Genomic DNA, 17,470 nt, shown 5'->3' with positions numbered 1-17,470 from the left:
CGCTCACGGCAGATACTCGGGAATCGTGGTAAGCTCGTGAAGACTCGTGAAGATTTTTCAACGTGTTGAAAAATGTCCACGAGAGCCCCGAGTACCTACGAGCGGCTATTACCGTAATTCTCCGAGTTCGAATCAGGGGAACTCGGGAGAACTCTTGAATTAGCTCGTACAGTGGGACAGGCCCTTGAGTCTCTCTTGAAAGCATCCCGAGAACCAGCCTCCACCGCCCTCTGAGGCAGAGAATTCCACACACTCACAACTCTCTGTGTGAAAAAGTTTTTTCCTCATCTCCGTTCTAAATGGCTTACCCCTTATCCTAAAACAATGGCCCCTGGATAGTATTGAGTTAAGTGGGCTGACACACATTCGGCAACATAATTATTGAGGTGGGTGGCACAGCGGCACTGATCTCAACAATTATTTGCCATTAGAAACATAGAAAATAGGTGTAGGAGTAGGTCATTCGGCTCTTCGAGCCAGCACCACCATTCAATATGATCATGGCTGATCATCCAGAATCAGTACCCAGTTCCTGCTTTCTCCCATACCCCTTGATTCCGTTAGGTCTAACTTTCTTAAAAAACATAAAAATGAAAAAAGCAATACATTATTGATGTTTTATATGTATGTATTATGTATTACAAACATTATATGTATGTTTCGTTTAGTTTATTGTCACGTGTACCGAGGTACAGTGAAAAGCTTTTGTTGTGTGCTAACCAGACAGCAGAAAGACAATACATGATTACAATCAAGTCATTCACAATGTACAGATACAAGATAAGGGAATAACATTCCAGTGCAAGATAAAGCCAGTAAAGTCTGATCAAAGATAGTCCGAGGGTCACCAATGAGGTTGATAGTAGTTCAGGGCTGCTCTCCAGTTGTGGTAGGGTGATTCAGTTGCCTGATAACAGCTGGGAAGGATCTGTGTAAGAAGGAACTGCAGATGCTGGTTTAAACCGAAGATAGACACAAAATGCTGGTGCAACTCAGCAGGACGGGCAGCATCTCTGGAGCGAAGGAATGGGTGATGGAGAGAAGGAATGGGTGACGGGCCGAGAGCCTTCTTCAGACCAGGGTCAGGGGAAAGGGAAACGAGAGATATAGACGGTGATGTAGAGAGATGTGCTGATTGAAAGATATGCAAAAAAGTAGCGTCCCTAAATCTGGAGGTGTGCGTTTTCACAATTCTAAGTATAACTAAAACCTGCCCAATTTAGTTGAATGTTTAAGAAAGAACTGCAGATGCTGGAAAAAACGAAGGTAGACAAAAATGCTGGAGAAACTCAGCGGGCGAGGCAGCAGCTATGGAGAGAAGGAATAGGCGACTTTCGGGTCGAGACCTTTCGAGACTCTTCGAGACGAGAAGAGTCGAGACCCTTCTTCGAAGGTCGCATATTCCTTCTCTCCAGTGATGCTGCCTCGCCCGCTGAGTTTCTCCAGCATTTTTATCGACCTTCAGTTTAATGCTAATATTTCACCTGCTTTGATTAGATGCAGGGTCACCAGCGGGTGGGATTCCGTGCCGAGCATCGCATGGAAGCACCAATGTAACACATCGCACATGGTCTTCGGAGAAAGGCAACAGATTGAGGGCACTCTCGTCATTGCACAGCAAGGGGCTGCAACCCGGGTAGAAATACCCTAAATACCTCTTCTCTCCAAGAAAGGAAAATTGACGCCCCAAGATGTTAAAAACTTTGAGTATTGGAGGAACTTGGCGAGCCAGGCAGCGACTCCGGACGGAAATGGAGAGGCGAGGTTAAGGTTCGGGACCTTTCTTCAGACTAATTGATGTCAATAGTAAAATTAATGACATGCTGAAGTAATTTAAAAAAAAATCAAACAAAGATGATTTAGGAACGTCCTGCGTTAATACGTTTAAAAGTTTGTCAATAAAATAGATTTGAAATTTTAAAAAGACCCACCCTGTTAATATCAGCAATAATCGGAACGTTATTAGGTGAGCCGGGAGCGAGTTCACCGGTGATTAGCCACCGCTGGGAATAAATCTGCCCTTGTTTAAAAATAAGGGGAAATTCTCTCAAGAACCAGAGTATTGGTGTCTGGTACGAATTTCCCAAAAGGGGCTCCAGCGTCGACCTATCAAACAAACGCCAGTAACTCTTCACATTAACTCCTCCCATTCTTTTTCCCCCCAATATTAGACCTCAGAGGAACCAGTGGCAATATTTTCCTGAGCACTCAGACAATTTCTAATCACGGCACCGGCGAGTATAAAACAACACTGGTTAAAGAATAGTACATTTGCTCGCAATACTTTGCAATAATGCACCCTTTGAACGCAGCGACCTGCCTTATCCTCGCTGCATTAAATGTGGGGAGTGTCAAACAAGCAGAGTCCAGCAGCAGCAGCAGCAGCAAAGGTGGTCATTGTGAATCAATACCCACCGCGATGGAGCTGTGTCGCGGTATTGAGTACACCGAGATGATGAGGCTCCCTAACCTGCTGGGACATGAAACTATAGATGAGGTGCTGCAGCAGGCCAGCGCATGGATCCCGCTGGTGCAAAAGCAGTGTCACGCCGACACCAAGAAGTTTCTCTGCTCCCTCTTTGCTCCGGTGTGCATCGACGAGCTGGACGAACCGGTGCGGCCGTGTCGCTCGCTGTGCGTGCAGGTGAGGAAGGGCTGCTCTCCAGTCATGTCAGCCTTCGGCTTCCCCTGGCCGGACATGCTGGCGTGCAACCGCTTCCCAGAGGACAACGATCTCTGCATCCCACCCGCCGACTCCAACCAATATGTCCCCGCGACCAGAGACGGTAAGGTTATTACAGTTCTTTAACGAAAATGTCATTTAATATATACACACACACACATATATATATAATTAATACATATATAATTAGAGTTATGTATTATGTATATACATAAAATTACATTTAACACATAGTTATCATGTAGATATATGATTATAGTTAACATTAATATGTATAATTCTTAACATCGGGGGGGGGGGGGGGGGGGGGGGGTTATCGCCCCAGCGCAGAGGGAGAAGAGGAGGGAAGAGACTGCAGACCTAAGACTTTTGCCTCCATCACAGTGAGGAGATGCTGGGTGGACTCACTGTGGTGGATGTTAATATGTGTTTATTGTTGTTTTATTGTTGTTTTATTGTATGGTATTATATGTATGACTGCTGCAATTTCATTCAGACTTCGGTCTGAATGACAATAAAAGGCTATCTATCTATACTTATAATTAGTATTTATAATATATATAATACAACTATTAAAACTATGATCTTGGATGTGTGTTTGTGTATTTGTTTGTGTGTGATCACATCTACTCGAAGAAACAACGCGCTAACGGGAAAGTTTTTACATATTCCGGAAGAGATTTATCTCGTGAAATGAAAATCGCCTTATCTGAAAATTTCATGCGTTATTTCTCGAGTTATTTATGAAAATGTTCAAAAATTTCAAATAACTTAGAAAATAAACGAGATGATCTCGCTGATGACATCACAATGGATCTGCCTGCCTGCCGTTGCTCGCGCTGCGAGTGACGTCACCCCTGTTCTGTTTTCTGTACTTCTTGGCTTCTTAACTTTCACTTCTTTAAATTTGTCACTTAGCGTTTTTAAACTGCGTGCTCTGCTGGGCTCCTTGAAGTTCTAGAACATGGCGGCGGCGGTCTACCCCCTCCCCCTCCCTCTCCAACCCCCCACCTCTAGCTGCTCCTGCACAGTTGGGGGTTATGTGTGAGTGGATAGGCCGGGGGATGGGGTAAAAGGAACAAATTAACAATATTAATATAACATCAAGGGGGGGGGGGGGGGGTTAGTGTGTGTCTGTGACCGCAGGCTGCCCCCCCCTCCCGCAACCACGCGATGAGGGGACAGGACCCAACAGGTACCCCTTGGTCTAGTATATTAATAAAATTACAGAGATATATATATATATATATATATATATAACCATAACCTGTCCCTTTACCTCCCCCCTTGACTCCGTCCAAGGACCCAACAGTGTTTTCAGGTGAGGCAGAGATTCACATGCACCTCCTCCAACCTCATCTACTATATCTGGTGTTCCAGGTGTCAACTCCTGTATATTGATGATACCTCCCGCTCAGTCCACCTAAACCCACCTGATCTCCCGGTGGCTCAGCACTTCAACTTCCCCTCCCATTCCCAATCTGACCTTTATGTCCTGGGCCTCCTCCATTGTCAGAGTGAGGCCCAGCACAAATTGGAGGAACAGCTCCTCATATTTTGCTTGGGCAGCTTCCACCCCAGCTGTATGAACATTGACTTCTCTAACTACAAGTAGCCCTTGCTTTCCCTCTCTCTCCTTCCCCTCCCCTTCCCAGTTCCCCCACCAGTCTTACTGTCTCCGACTACATTTTATCTCTGTACCGCCCACGCCCGTGACATCAGTCTGAAGAAGGGTCTCGACCCGAAACGTCGCCCATTCCTTCTTTTCAGAGCAAAGATCCTATAGCGAGCTGCTGCCTGTCCTGTTGAGTTACTCCAGCATTTTGTGTCTACCCGAAATGTTAACTATGATGTTCTTTAACTAGCCACAAATTCCAAAAATCGACTTCACAAACAAATATCGAGATACAATGTAAAGATTTTACACTTGGGTTTGAACTATTTTCAACCAATACTCCTCTCCCGCCTCCTCATACACAATGTTCTTACTTTGTGAAAATCCATAATACATTTAATTCGTTTGGGTTAGATTTGAGGAATTTAATCCCAGTTTGTTTGACATAGATGCTAAAGTGAACTTACTGATTATAACGATTATACGGGAACTCTAAAGAAAATATTTATTTGTTTACCAAAACCAGGATTATGTTGCTACTGATGATGCAAATAATATCGGTGCTAATATGAGAGCGAGCAGGGAAAATCACCTTTGACTTAATTTCCGGGGCTTCAAAGTGAATGTAACAATTCATTCTTGCTGCATTAATATTTATAATACTTTTTTTTGATTCGTACAGGCTCTCCAATCCAAAACATCTACAATTTATCCTTTTATCTGCAAGATTATCGCCAGTATTTCATCTTCTATTTCACGTGTGATTTAAGAATGCCGTTCCCCCCCCCCCCCCCCCCCAAAACAAAAAACAGGTTAAATGTGTTGCAGATGTTAGGACGTGTTTCCCAAAGAAACGTGGCCTTCTCTCATAACCGCACAAACTGTCGAAAGAACTAAGGTCAGATATGCTACTTTTAGGAAACCTATTGTTTCTTTTGAGCTCTAATATTAAATTGGAATCTTCCATCGCTACCAAATCTAGTCTGTTCCGTTGAATGGAAAGTTCTAAAAGGTAAATAAAGTACTATGTTTTAAAATAGTTGAAGTGTGCAAATTGAGAATCCTGTACAAAATGACCCAGTGCTGAGCGGACCACTTTAATCCGCGAAGACATTTTGAGCACTTCATTTGTTTTTAAATATAGTTTGTTTTAGACAACGGTCTGTTTCATTTACACCTCGTCTGGAGAGAACACGCAATTTACAGCAAAGTCATGGTTCTCACTACCACTGGCTGAGAGTGCATGCAAACGGCTTCAGACCATCCTTGCTGCTTTTATTAAGTCAATGCTCCATTGGCGAGAATGAGTTCTTCTGTGCATGGTAGGTGAGGGAGTTTAAATACTTCATAAAAATGGTGCACTTAATAAAAAAAAATAGCCAAATCCCGCGGAAAATCTGGAAGCTATAAAGAAAATGGGAAGTCCAGGCTGAAGTAATTAAGGCTCGCATGTGCTGGACAATTCCCAGACTTACAGCACAAGACGCCGTTTTTCCCCTGCTGAAAACGGTCAGCATGAGCAAGTCAATAATTAATCCATGTTAATTTTTTTGTCCCCCCCCACCCCCAGAACTAAAGGTCTGCGATGCATGCAAAGAAGGCGAGCAAAACGACAATGAAATTGTCGAGAAATACTGCAAAAATGACTTTGGTAAGTCGCCACTTCAGACCTAAGTTACCAGGTCACAGAGCAAAAGGGGCAAGTCAATTAATGTTGACAACTTGTTTCTAACCAGCAGGCGGCGATAAATCGACCCCTCATGCTGATGGCATTTCCTTCCTGTGTGTGTAACAGGATTGTAATTTTAGCAAATGTTGTCCAATGATGTCTTTAAAAGGAAACAGCGTGGTTTTATCGAAAATCCAAATGAAATCGAAATAGTTCTCTACACATAATGCATGTTTAGTTTAATGCTGGAGTAACTCAGTGGGACCAGCAGCATCACTGGATAGAAGGGAGAGGTGACGTTTCTGGTCGAGACCATTCTACAGACTGATTTTGGTGTCGGCTGAAATACAGAGATAAGGAAGTGTAAGGTGTGAATACGAGACAAGGGATGGATATCAAGGAACATGTATGGAATTGAAGGTACACAAAAATGCTGGAGAAACTCAGCGGGTGCAGCAGCATCTATGGAGCGAAGGAAATAGGCAACGTTTCGGGCCGAAACCCTTCTTCAGAATGTATCGAATTGATATCGACTGACTCCCACAGCTGTCCTCCGTCTATGCCACATCAGCGCCCAAGACGAGGTGTTCCATACTAGAACATCCGAGATGTCCTCATTCTTTAGGGGTCCCCCTCTCCGATCTTAGATGATTCCCTCATTAGGGTTTCCTCAACATCCCGCAGCAGATCTCTGTCTTGCTCCCCCTCCCCCCAGTCGCAACAGGGACAGAGTCCCACTAGTTCTCACCTTCCACCCCATCAGCCGTTGCATACAACACATAATCCTCTGACATTTTCACCACGTCCAACGAGATCCCACTACTAGCCACATCTTCCCATCACCAACCCTTTCCGCCTTCCGCAGAGACAGTTCTCTCCGCAACTCTGTTCAATTCGTTCCCACCCAAACCACCCGTTCTCTCCGCAACTCTGTTCAATTCGTTCCCACCCAAACCACACCTTCCCCAGGTACTTTCCCCTGCAACTGCAGGTGATGCAACACCTGTCCCTTTACCTTCTCCCTCAACTCCGTCCAAGGACCCGACAGTCCTTTCAGATGAGGCAGAGATTCACTTGCACCTTCTCCAACCTCATCTACTGTATCCGCTGTTCCAGGTGTGGATTCTTATATATCGGTGAGACCAAGTGCAGTCTCGGCGATAGTTTCGCTGAACACCACTGCTCAGTCCACCTGAACCTACCTAATCTCCCACTTGCTCAGCAATTTAACTCTCCCTCCCATACCCACAATGACCTTTCTGTCCTGGACCTCCTCCATTGTCAGAGTGAGACCCAGTACCAAGTGGAGGAACAGCACCTCATATTCCACATGCACACACTCACACACGCGCGAGGCTTCGGAGGCTTCTGTGAACAGTAATTTCAGCTCAATCCAGCGCTAAATGCAGCTCAGCTGCCCTGTCTCAATCCAGACATGGCTGCTGGTTAACCTGGCGGTACAGGCAGAGCTGAGCTGGGTTTTGCGCTGGCTGTGGGCCTGGGGGCGCCGTGCCCGTCTGACTCCCGACGCCTCTGGCCACCCCCGGGCGTGTGGAAGCTCTCGGGCGGGGACGGGGATGGTCCAGTGGCGGTTCGGCAGTGATTCCAGTGCTGGAGACCGGGATCGGTCCTGGCTGTGGTGCAGGTCTATTGAGAGTGTTATGGCTCGTCTCCCTCCTCCAATCACCCCCCCCTCCTCCCTACCCCTACTCTACTTCCGCCTCTGACCGACACCTCCCTCCTCCAAGGATCTGTTTTGAAAGAGCTGTTGGCGGAGTGGCAGCAGCTGCCGCTAACACGCCGGGCGGGGCGGGGGGCGGGAGGAGGAGATGTAGCCGTCGCCATCGCCGCTGCTGCCCGTCTTTAGCTCTGACCTTCCGTCACGCCACACTTAGCATCTTTCCCACAACCGTCGCCGACACAAAACGTCACGTTCCTTTTCTCCAGAGATGCTGCCGGACCCGCTGAGTGACTCCAGTTTTTTTTGTGTCTATCTTCGGTATAAACCAAGTTGCCAAGCCGGGCAAAATGACTTGCCGTTTAGGTTGCCCGGCGGCAGTTTGAGTGGTCATTGGCACCCGGGCAACCATTAATTTCGAGCCCTGAGGAGGGTGTGGGAAGGGGGGTGTCCCCCCTCCCATTGGTACAGAACTTTTGCATTTTTCAGCTTGAAATTGTACAATCTGGTGCATTCTGTAGCGAGTCTTTTAACTTACACTTGAACGCAATATTTATGCTTTAAATTTGATTAGCTATGAATAAGGTTAGGTTAAATTACATTCCAAATTACATTCCACAGTAGAGCCAGGCTCTGATCAACAGGTTCAGCAAATGAATGATCTTAGTATATTCATGTATGGAAATCAGATTATAATCAAACACTTGGCCCATGTTGACCAACTGCACACCTGGTATTACTCCTGACCCTGACTCTAGTTGCATACCTTTTCTCATTCCTGACCCTGAGTCCAGCCTTACACCTGGCCCCCTATTCTGCCATGATCATAGTTGCTTACTGCTTAGGTTCCCAGTGCTGAACACTCCCATTGTCCCAACTTTAACTGCACACCTAGTACTATTCCAGACCTTGACTCTGGGTGCACACTTGGCCTTGCTCCTAGCCCCTCTGCACTGACAATATATCTGGCCCACACATAAAGCTGACCCCCTGGATGTAACCTATTATGTTCAAGTCCACAGGTGCTTATCTAATGCGGTAATCTTTTATGGGGCACTTCACAGACCAAATTTTGGATAACAAATTTTGCTACATCCATTGGCTTCCTTGTTATCGAACATGCTAGTTACTTTGTCAAAGAAGTCATCAATTGGTTGAACACAATTTCTCATCCGTAAAATTATATTCACTCAGCTGTATAAGTATTCTGTTACAATTTCCTTAATTTTCCTAACAAACTGTCCTGAAGTAATTGTCACTCCCAATATTTTCAGTATTTTGCTGTCTTCCTCTCAGCTGGGATGTTTCCGAAACACAAAGCCCAATAACTATATATTTAAGCAATATTATTCTATTAAATGTGATCTTGAGAGTACATTTTCTGTGGTATTCATAACACAACAATGATAAAAAAGATCTTTGTTTTGATTGCACCTACCAACATGCATACATTATTATATTACAATTAATATGTCCCAAGAGCAATTTTTTTGTTCCAATGCTCCCCATTCCCAATTACTTTTCCATTGAAGTGATTGAAATCCAAGTGAAATTTAAATGGCATCAGAAAAATAAAACCTCCGGAATGGATGATATTCATTACGTGGTTGGTTGGAGTCAGTATCAGCACAATTACTATATTAAATTTGAATCTTCAGAGGTCCTGGTTCAAGCTAAAACTAAAGACAAATAATAACCTCCTCACACATTCCCCTGCAAGTATCTCTGTCACTCCTTTAAAATATGTCCCTTCATTGAACAAGCTCTTAATCATCACATCTGAATCCGTTTCCATCTGATTACACTCCTTGAGGATGTTCATCTATGTGTTCAATTAATAAAACAACGAGATTGGGGACATTTCTATTCAACCAGTCAAAGGAATTTGGGGGGGAGGGGGAGGGGGGGTTTAGAAATAGTCAGTGAGGTAAACAAACATAATAGTTGAGTGGCAAATGACAATAGTGCTACCTTCCCAACTGAAGGAAACATTGGGTTATCGGCGCTGTATGTTGTGACACACAGTCTGACACCTTGCGTGTCAATTTAATATTATAATAATCCCATCCCCCTGGATATTCCGGATTAATAAATTAAGGTTTTGTCAACTAATTACAAATCGGGTTAATTACAAATCAATAACATTAGCCAACTCCGAAACACAAAGCGGTGAGCATTGGGATCCAGACATCACGGACAGCTGGCCTCAGTTCCCCGTTCACATCTGGCAGCACTCTCTGTCTGAACCAGGGACAACGGAACATTTTTGAAAGTGGGGGGGCTGAGCTATCACTGACCACTGGCCCTGGGGGTACCCGGCGAGGCAGTGGAACGACCGAGAGGGGGGACGGTGTGGGAGGGTAGTGTCCCCTCCCACGGTAGGGACTTATTGAAATTTGATGTATTAAAATCATGTTATCGTGCATTGTAGAAGCATGATTTCAACTTTTTTTTTTGAACTATTTTTAAGAGGTAACTTTTTACGGGTGGTGGGTGTATGGAACAAGCTGCCAGAGGAGGTAGTTGAGGCAGGGACTATCCCAACATTTAAGAAACAGTTAGACTGATACATGGATAGGACAGGTTTGGAGGGATATGGAACAAAAGCAGGTAGTGTAGCTGGGACATGTTGGCGGGTGTGGGCAAGTTGGGCCGAAGGGCTTATTTTCACACTGTATCACTATGACTACATAATAATAATATATTTTATTGTCATTGCCCAGAGGTTCAACAAGATTTGGTATGCAGCTTCCATCCGATGTAATAACTTAATTAGCTAAAAATTTAGACACCCAGAGAAACGAGATTAAAAAAACACAAAATAAACACAGTTAAAGCAGTATAAAGTTCAAATAGGTCTGTGCTGGGTCGATGTGCGACGTGACCATCTGAGGGAGACAGTTCATGGGGGGGGAGGGCACTCAGCAGGGCTGGTTCAGAGCAGCTATAGCTCTGGGGATGAATTATACCTCCATTATACCTCCACAATGCTTGAATGCTTCAAAATCAAGTGTTCGAGTTTTATTGCCACATACTCAAGCATAGCAACATAGAAAATAGGTGCAGGAATAGGCCATTCGGCCCATCGAGCCAGCACTGCCATTCAATATGATCATGGCTGTTCATCTAAAATCAGTTCCTCTTTCCTGTTTTTTTCCCATATCCCTTGATTTTGCTAGCCCCAAGAACTAAATGTAACTCTCTCTTGAAAACATCCAGTGAATTGACCTCCACTGTGGCAGAGAATTCCACAGATTCACAACTCTCTGCGTGAAGAAAGTTTGTCCTCATTTCAGTCCTAACTGGCCTGCCCTTTATTCTTAAAATGTGACCCCTGGGTTCTGAACTGCCCCAACATCGGGAACATTTATCCTGCAGTTACACCAAGTGAAAATCTAGCAGGCAAGCAGGATGCTTTCTCCAACCACCCCCATTTGAACGTAACTATCTTCCACTGCTTCTACCCAGTGCTTGGTACTACTTCCAGCAGTGTAGCTGGGACATGTTGGCTGGTGTGGGCAAGTTGGGCCGAAGGGCCTGTTTTCACACTTTATCACTCTATGACACTCTAGGACGCGTCACTTTAATTTCATGTTTCATGTATTTAGTGTTTTTATAGCTGGTGGCAGATCAATTTCCCTCCTGGGATAAATGAGGTTCTACGGTATCGCGTCGTAATACAATATTTTAATCCTTTTCCAATTAGCTCTGAAAATAAAAGTGCAGGAGATCTCCTACAGCAACGGGGACACAATGATCGTCCCTGAGACTAAAAGCAAGACGATCTACAAGCTGAATGGAGTGACCGAGAAGGATCTGAAGAAGAGCGTGTTGTGGTTGAAGGGTGGTCTGCAATGTCTTTGTGACGAGATGAACGATATCACTGCTGCCTACTTAGTGATGGGACAAAAGCTGGATGGTAACCTAATCATTACCTCAGTGAAGAGATGGCAGAAAGGTCAGCGAGAGTTTAAGAGGATTGCCCGGAGCATCCGCAAACAGAAATGTTAAATTGCGGTCAGTTGACCTCCCAGTCATATTAGTAAACCGTGCACAATATCCGTCGTGGTTTGTACCCCCCACGCCACATGCTATAACCTATACCCATTATGTGTTTTAAATATATAAGCTCCCTTTTCTTAGTTCAACTGGATCACATTAATTTTTTTATACTTAATTATACTTTTTTTTATCGCCCAAGAGTATTTCGTTTCATGCTTTGTTGCTTAACTTTTGATTTAATTTTAATTCCACATCTAGTGGAATATACTAATGAGACATAGAGTCAAACAGCACAAAAACAGGCCCTTCGGCCCACTCACACGTGCCAACCAAGGTGCCCCATCTCAGCTGCATCCATTTGCCCGTGTTTAACATATGTCCCTCAAAACCTTTCCTAGACATGTAATTGTCCAAATGACGTTAAAAGATTATCATACCTGCCTCAACTACTTCCTCAGGGAGATTATTCTATATACCCACTCGTGCTCTCTAGTTCTTGATTCCTACCCTGAGAAGGGTAGGGTCTACCCAACACTGGGAAAAGGACTGTGCATTTCCCCCTCAATTTTACATACCTCTATGATGTTACCCCTCAGCCTCAGACACTCCAAGGAATACAGTCCTAGCCTGTCCAATGCCTACTTACAGCCCAGGCTCCTGAGTCATGGCAGCATCTTCGTAAATCTCCCCTACGCTCTTTCCAGATTAATGGCATCTCCCCGAGAGGACAATGACCAAAACTGAACACAATGTTCCAAGTGTGGCCTCGCCCACATCTTGTACAACTGTAACAAAATATCGTCTGTCGTTGTAACATATACTCCTAACTGTAACTCCTAACCACCCCCATCGACTCCGTCCAAGGACCCCGACAGTCCTTTCAACTGAGACAGAGGTTCACTTGCTCCTCCTACAACCTCACCTACTGTTTCCACTGTTCCAGGTGTGGACTCGTGTATATTGGCGAGACCAAGCGCAGGCTCTGCGATCGCTTTTTGCTGACCAGCTCCGCTCAGTCCGCCTAAACCCACCTGATCTCCCGGTTGCTCAGCACTTTAACTCCCCCTCCCATTCCCACACTGACCTTTCTGGCCTGGGCCTCCTCCATTGTCAGAGTGAAGCCCAGCTCAAATTGGAGGAACAACACCTCATATTTCGCTTGAGCAGCTTACACCCCAGCGGTAAGAACATTGACTTCTCTAACTTCAAGTAGCCCTTGCTTTCCCTCTCTCCATCCCCTCCCCCTTCCCAGTTCTCCCACCAGTCTTACTGTCTGACTAAATTCTATCTCTGTACCGCCCACTCCATTGACATCAGTCTGAAGAAGGGTCTCGACCTGAAACGTCACCCATTCCTTCTCTCCAGGGATGCTGAGTTACTCCAACATTTTGTGTCCACAGCTAACTGTAGGTAATTTCCCCGACTGATGAAGAGCAACATGACAAAAGCCTCCTTCAGTTTATTTACTTTGTTGTCACATGTACCGAGGTACAGTGAAAAACTTTTTGTTGCGTGCTGATCAGTCAGCAGAAAGACAATACATGATTACAATCGATCCATTTAAACCAGCATCTGCAGTTCCTTCCTACACTAATACCATTAAAATTGGCCATGCCCCAATTTATGCACGATTATTGTAAAGCTAATAAAACCATGATTGCTGGTGCCAAAGGACTCAACATTCAGTCACTGGCCCTGCCCAATTCTCTAAGAATAGGTCAAGCTTTGCTCTCTCCCATGTAGGGCACTCTACATATTGCCTGAGGAAAGATTTTTCACTATATTTAACAACTTCAACCCAATCGAAGCCCTTAGCATCATGGCAATCCCAGACTGAATTGAGAAAGTTAAAATCCACTGTTAGGATAGCCCTATTATTCAACGTATTATTCAAACGCAAACTGGGCGATCGTTTCGCTGAAAACCTTCGCTCTCTCCGCCCGAACCTGATCTCCCTGTTGCTAAACACTTTTAATTCTCCTTTACATTCCCACACAGACCTTTCTGTCCTCGGTCTCCTCCATTGTCATAGTGAACCTAAACGCAAATTGGAGGAAAGTATCTCACATTTTGTTTGGGCAGTTGCAGTCGAGTTGTATGAATATTGATTCCCCCAACTTCAAGTAACCCCAGCATTCCCTCGCTCTCTCTCCCTCCCCCATCCGTTCAAGTTCAAGAGTTCAAGAGAGTTTATCGTTTTCACCCAACAAACAGCTAACAATGGCCTTTCCTCGATCATCGTAACTTTTTTGCACATCTTTCATTCATTGTTCTTTATCTCTCTACATCATCGCATATATCTCTCGTTTCCCTTTTCCCTAACTAGTCTGAAGAAGGGACTCGACCCAAAATGTCACCCATTCCTTCTCTCCAGAGTGCTGCCTGTCCCGCTGAGTTACTCCAGCATTTTGTGTCTATCTTCGGTTTAAACCAACATCTGCAGTTCCTTCCTTAACATGATGCCTAGTTAAACTGATCTCATCTGCTTGATCCATATTCCTCTACTCTGTGCACTTCCATGTGCCTATCCTTAAAGCCTCTGAAACACCACTATTGTTTCTACCTTCAGCACCACCCCTGGCAATGTGTTCCCCCTCTTACCTTATAGCTATGCCCTCTAGTGTTGGACATTTCCACCCTGGGGAAAAACGTTCTGACTGTCTACCCTATCTATGCCATTCATAATTTTACATACTTCTATCAAGTCTCCTTTCAACCTCCAATTTTCCAGCGAAGACAATCCGAGTCTATCCAACCTCTCTCTGTAGCTGAAACCCTCTAATTCAGGCAGCATTCTGGAAAACCTCTGCACCGTCTCCAACTCCTCCACGTCTTTCCTGTTCGTTCATTCGTGATCCCGACGATGCATAACTCGCTGGTGGCTTCTGTCGTCGTCCAACATGTTGGCAGAATTGGTCGCCCAACGCGTCACAGAGTGCATCGTGTCATCGTTTTCGGGGATCGCCACGAGGAGGCTTCTGCCATGATCCCCATCTTTTCTGTAATGGGGTTGAACAGAACTGCGTGCAATACCCCAAATGTGGCCTAGCCAACGTCCTATGGAACTGCATCAAGACTTCCTGACTCATATTCAATGCCCTGTGGCAAAGAAGGCAAGCATAATTTACTCCGTCTGTACCATTCTATCCATTTGTGGTGCTACCTTTTGTGAGCTGTGAACTTAGACTTCAAGATCCCTCTGCACGTCAATGCTGTTTAGGGTCTTACCATTAACTATTAACTATATACTCTCCCCTTACATTCAACCTCTCAAAGTGCAACACTTCACATCTGCTTGGGTGAAACAAACTTCAGTATTGTAATCCGCCTTGCTTCTCCTTAGTTCTCCTTAATCAATAAAGTAACTCCCCCTCCTATTTTACCTCGGCCTCTTCTCGCCTGTAGTAAATGTACTCTCCAATATTAACCTGCCATTCCTTTGCCTCCTTAGTCAGGTTTGGGTAATGGGTATAACATTGCAGTCGGAGTTTATCTGCTTCACTTGTCAGGCCTCTGGCATAGAAATTAACGCAATCACAAGCTGTGAATAGCAACAGGTCTTATCACGAACATTTTTAAAAACTCAGTCATCATAGATTTTTTTTTTTTTTAATTGTTATCCAGAAATCTAAGATTATTTTAATAGCATCTCTTGCATGGAAAACCTACAATTCTCGATCAAACAACGGTGAAAAGATTGACCTGAGACGGGTGGGGAACCTGCGGCCTTCTAGGCCATTAAGTGCAGCCTTTTGAATGAATCCAAATTTTGTAGAACAAATCCTTTTTATTTTTATTAATATGTTTTGGTTTGTCTTTTATTATTTTAATTTTAATCTTAAAATGAACGTATTTAAAATACCAAAGAGTAAAAGAACATGCAACAAAAGAATCCTACCCGACTGACAGCCACAATTAAAACATTAGTAAGTCATGAGGGCGCTTTTTCAACAAAATAATGTACATGAAAAGGGTTCCCCAGCCCTGACCTAAGACATTTGTCTCTTCTATGCAAATACTTACAAATTGCATTGAATATTTTTAAAACATTCCAAACCATGCTGAACAACATTTAAATGATGCTTGTCCTAATTCTTTCTACAATGATCAGTTCAATAAATGCTTAATGCAGTAATTCATTCATTATCATCCCGTGAGACACAATCTATTTTAACCAATGTTCACAACTATCTGATATTCCACTCATACTCTGAAACAATGGTGATCAGCAGGCACTTCTCTAAGCAATGCCGATTGTTAAAAGCATGCCTACAGTTCATTCGCATTATTGTACAATAATTGTAAAACTCGCTAGAACTGTAAATATTGTAACTTTGTAAATAATTCAGATAAACAGTACTTTTGCGTATTCTATTTCGAATTTACGCAATTTGTTACTTCGACTGAACCTTCAATCTTTGGAACTTCTAATAAAATCACCTCGATGAAATAAGGATGTGGTGTTTCTGTTTGTCTGCCAGAATATATCCAGAATCATTGTGTAATGTATTCACGCGTGGTGGCGGAGGGAGGAGATCGTGACCATTGATGGTGAACTCCCCCTCCCATTCCCACACTGACCTTTCCATGAAGGTGGAATCGTTGGAATGATGTCCCATTTTGGTTAATACATAAATCAAATACATTTGAGAATAGGTCATGAAATAGATCAGGCATCTGAAAATGTTGTAGCTTTCATCTCTGCCTAATTCCATGTTCCTGCCTTCTCCCCATAACCCTCGACACCCATTCTAATCAAGAATTTGTCTATCTCTGCCTTAAAAATATCCACTGACTTGGCCTACACAGCCCTCTGTGGCAATAAGTTCCTCAGATTAACTACCCTCTGACTAAAGAAGTTCTTCCTCACCTCCTTTCTAAAAGAGCGCCCTTTAATTCTGACGTTATGACCTCTGGTCCTACTCTCAACCCAGTGGAAACATCCTCTCCACATCCACTCTATCTATGCCTTTCATTGTTCTGTAAGTTTCAATGTGGTAAATCCCCTTAACCTTCTGAACTCCAGCGAGTAGAGGCCCATTGCCTTCAAACACTCATCCTATGTTAACCCACTCATTCCTGGGGATCATTCTCGTAAACTTCCTCTGGAGCCTCTCCAGAGCCAGCACATCCTTCCTCAGATATGGGGGTCCAGATTTGTTCACAGTTACAATTCTGCTGGAATAACTGGCTGTCACATCACCATTAGTGTGTGGGTAGATTGTGATAGAACATCGGACAGTACAGGAATGGCTCCATCAGCCCACAATGTTGGCGCTGAAGTCTTCATATACCACGTAGGCAGTTCCTCGTATCTCAGGTATATTTCCAACTCTGATCTGCCTGATCATGTTAAACTGATTTCATTTGCCCATACATAAAACAGTACAGCGCCAGATCAGGCCCTTCGGCCCACAATGCTTGTGCCGAACAACATGCCTAGTTAAACTGATCTCATCTGCGTGTACATGATCTGTATCCCTCTATTCCTTGTACTTGTCCTCCACTCACACCAGTGGTGATGAAGTGTTTTGAAAAACTGGTCCGGGGTCATATCACATCACTCCTGCCCCGAAGCTTTGACCCCCACCAGTTTGCGCACAGAGCAAATAGATCTACAGAGGACGCTGTAGCCACAGCTCTCCGTGCTGCACTGTCTCACCTGGAGCAGCGGGGGAGCTACGTACGGATGCTCTTTGTGGACTACAGCTCTGCTTTTAATACCATCCTTCACCACAAACTGGTGGACAAACTGGGGGACTTGGGACTTCCACACTCCACCTGCACGTGGATAAATAGCTTAATGTCGGGTCGCAGCCAGAG

General features: G+C 44.4%; 1 protein-coding gene across 1 annotated transcript; it reads left to right on the top strand.

The window, feature by feature from the left end:
• Window positions 1-2,113: 2,113 nt before the first annotated feature.
• sfrp2 (secreted frizzled-related protein 2) lies at window positions 2,114-14,369 on the top strand. Its single transcript, XM_055644382.1, has 3 exons — window positions 2,114-2,786; window positions 5,869-5,949; window positions 11,352-14,369. The coding sequence occupies exons 1-3, from the start codon at window positions 2,294-2,296 to the stop codon at window positions 11,654-11,656; spliced, it is 879 nt and encodes a 292-aa protein (XP_055500357.1). The 5' UTR covers window positions 2,114-2,293; the 3' UTR covers window positions 11,657-14,369.
• The last annotated feature ends 3,101 nt before the right edge of the window (window positions 14,370-17,470 follow it).

The sequence above is a fragment of the Leucoraja erinacea genome, chromosome 1, assembly GCF_028641065.1.
Source record: "Leucoraja erinacea ecotype New England chromosome 1, Leri_hhj_1, whole genome shotgun sequence".
Classification (NCBI taxonomy): domain Eukaryota; kingdom Metazoa; phylum Chordata; class Chondrichthyes; order Rajiformes; family Rajidae; genus Leucoraja; species Leucoraja erinaceus.
The sequence above is the reverse complement of the archived record's forward strand: the minus strand, read 5'-3'. Positions and strand labels throughout refer to the sequence as shown.

What these genes read in the sequence shown, in the direction of transcription:
- sfrp2 (XM_055644382.1), top strand. Translation starts at nt 2,294, where the DNA reads ATGCACCCTTTGAACGCAGCGACCTGCCTTATCCTCGCTGCATTAAAT. An exon ending in TGTCCCCGCGACCAGAGACG is followed by an intron (nt 2,787 to 5,868) that starts GTAAGGTTATTA and finishes CCCCACCCCCAG; the next exon opens with AACTAAAGGTCTGCGATGCA. An exon ending in ATACTGCAAAAATGACTTTG is followed by an intron (nt 5,950 to 11,351) that starts GTAAGTCGCCAC and finishes TTTTCCAATTAG; the next exon opens with CTCTGAAAATAAAAGTGCAG.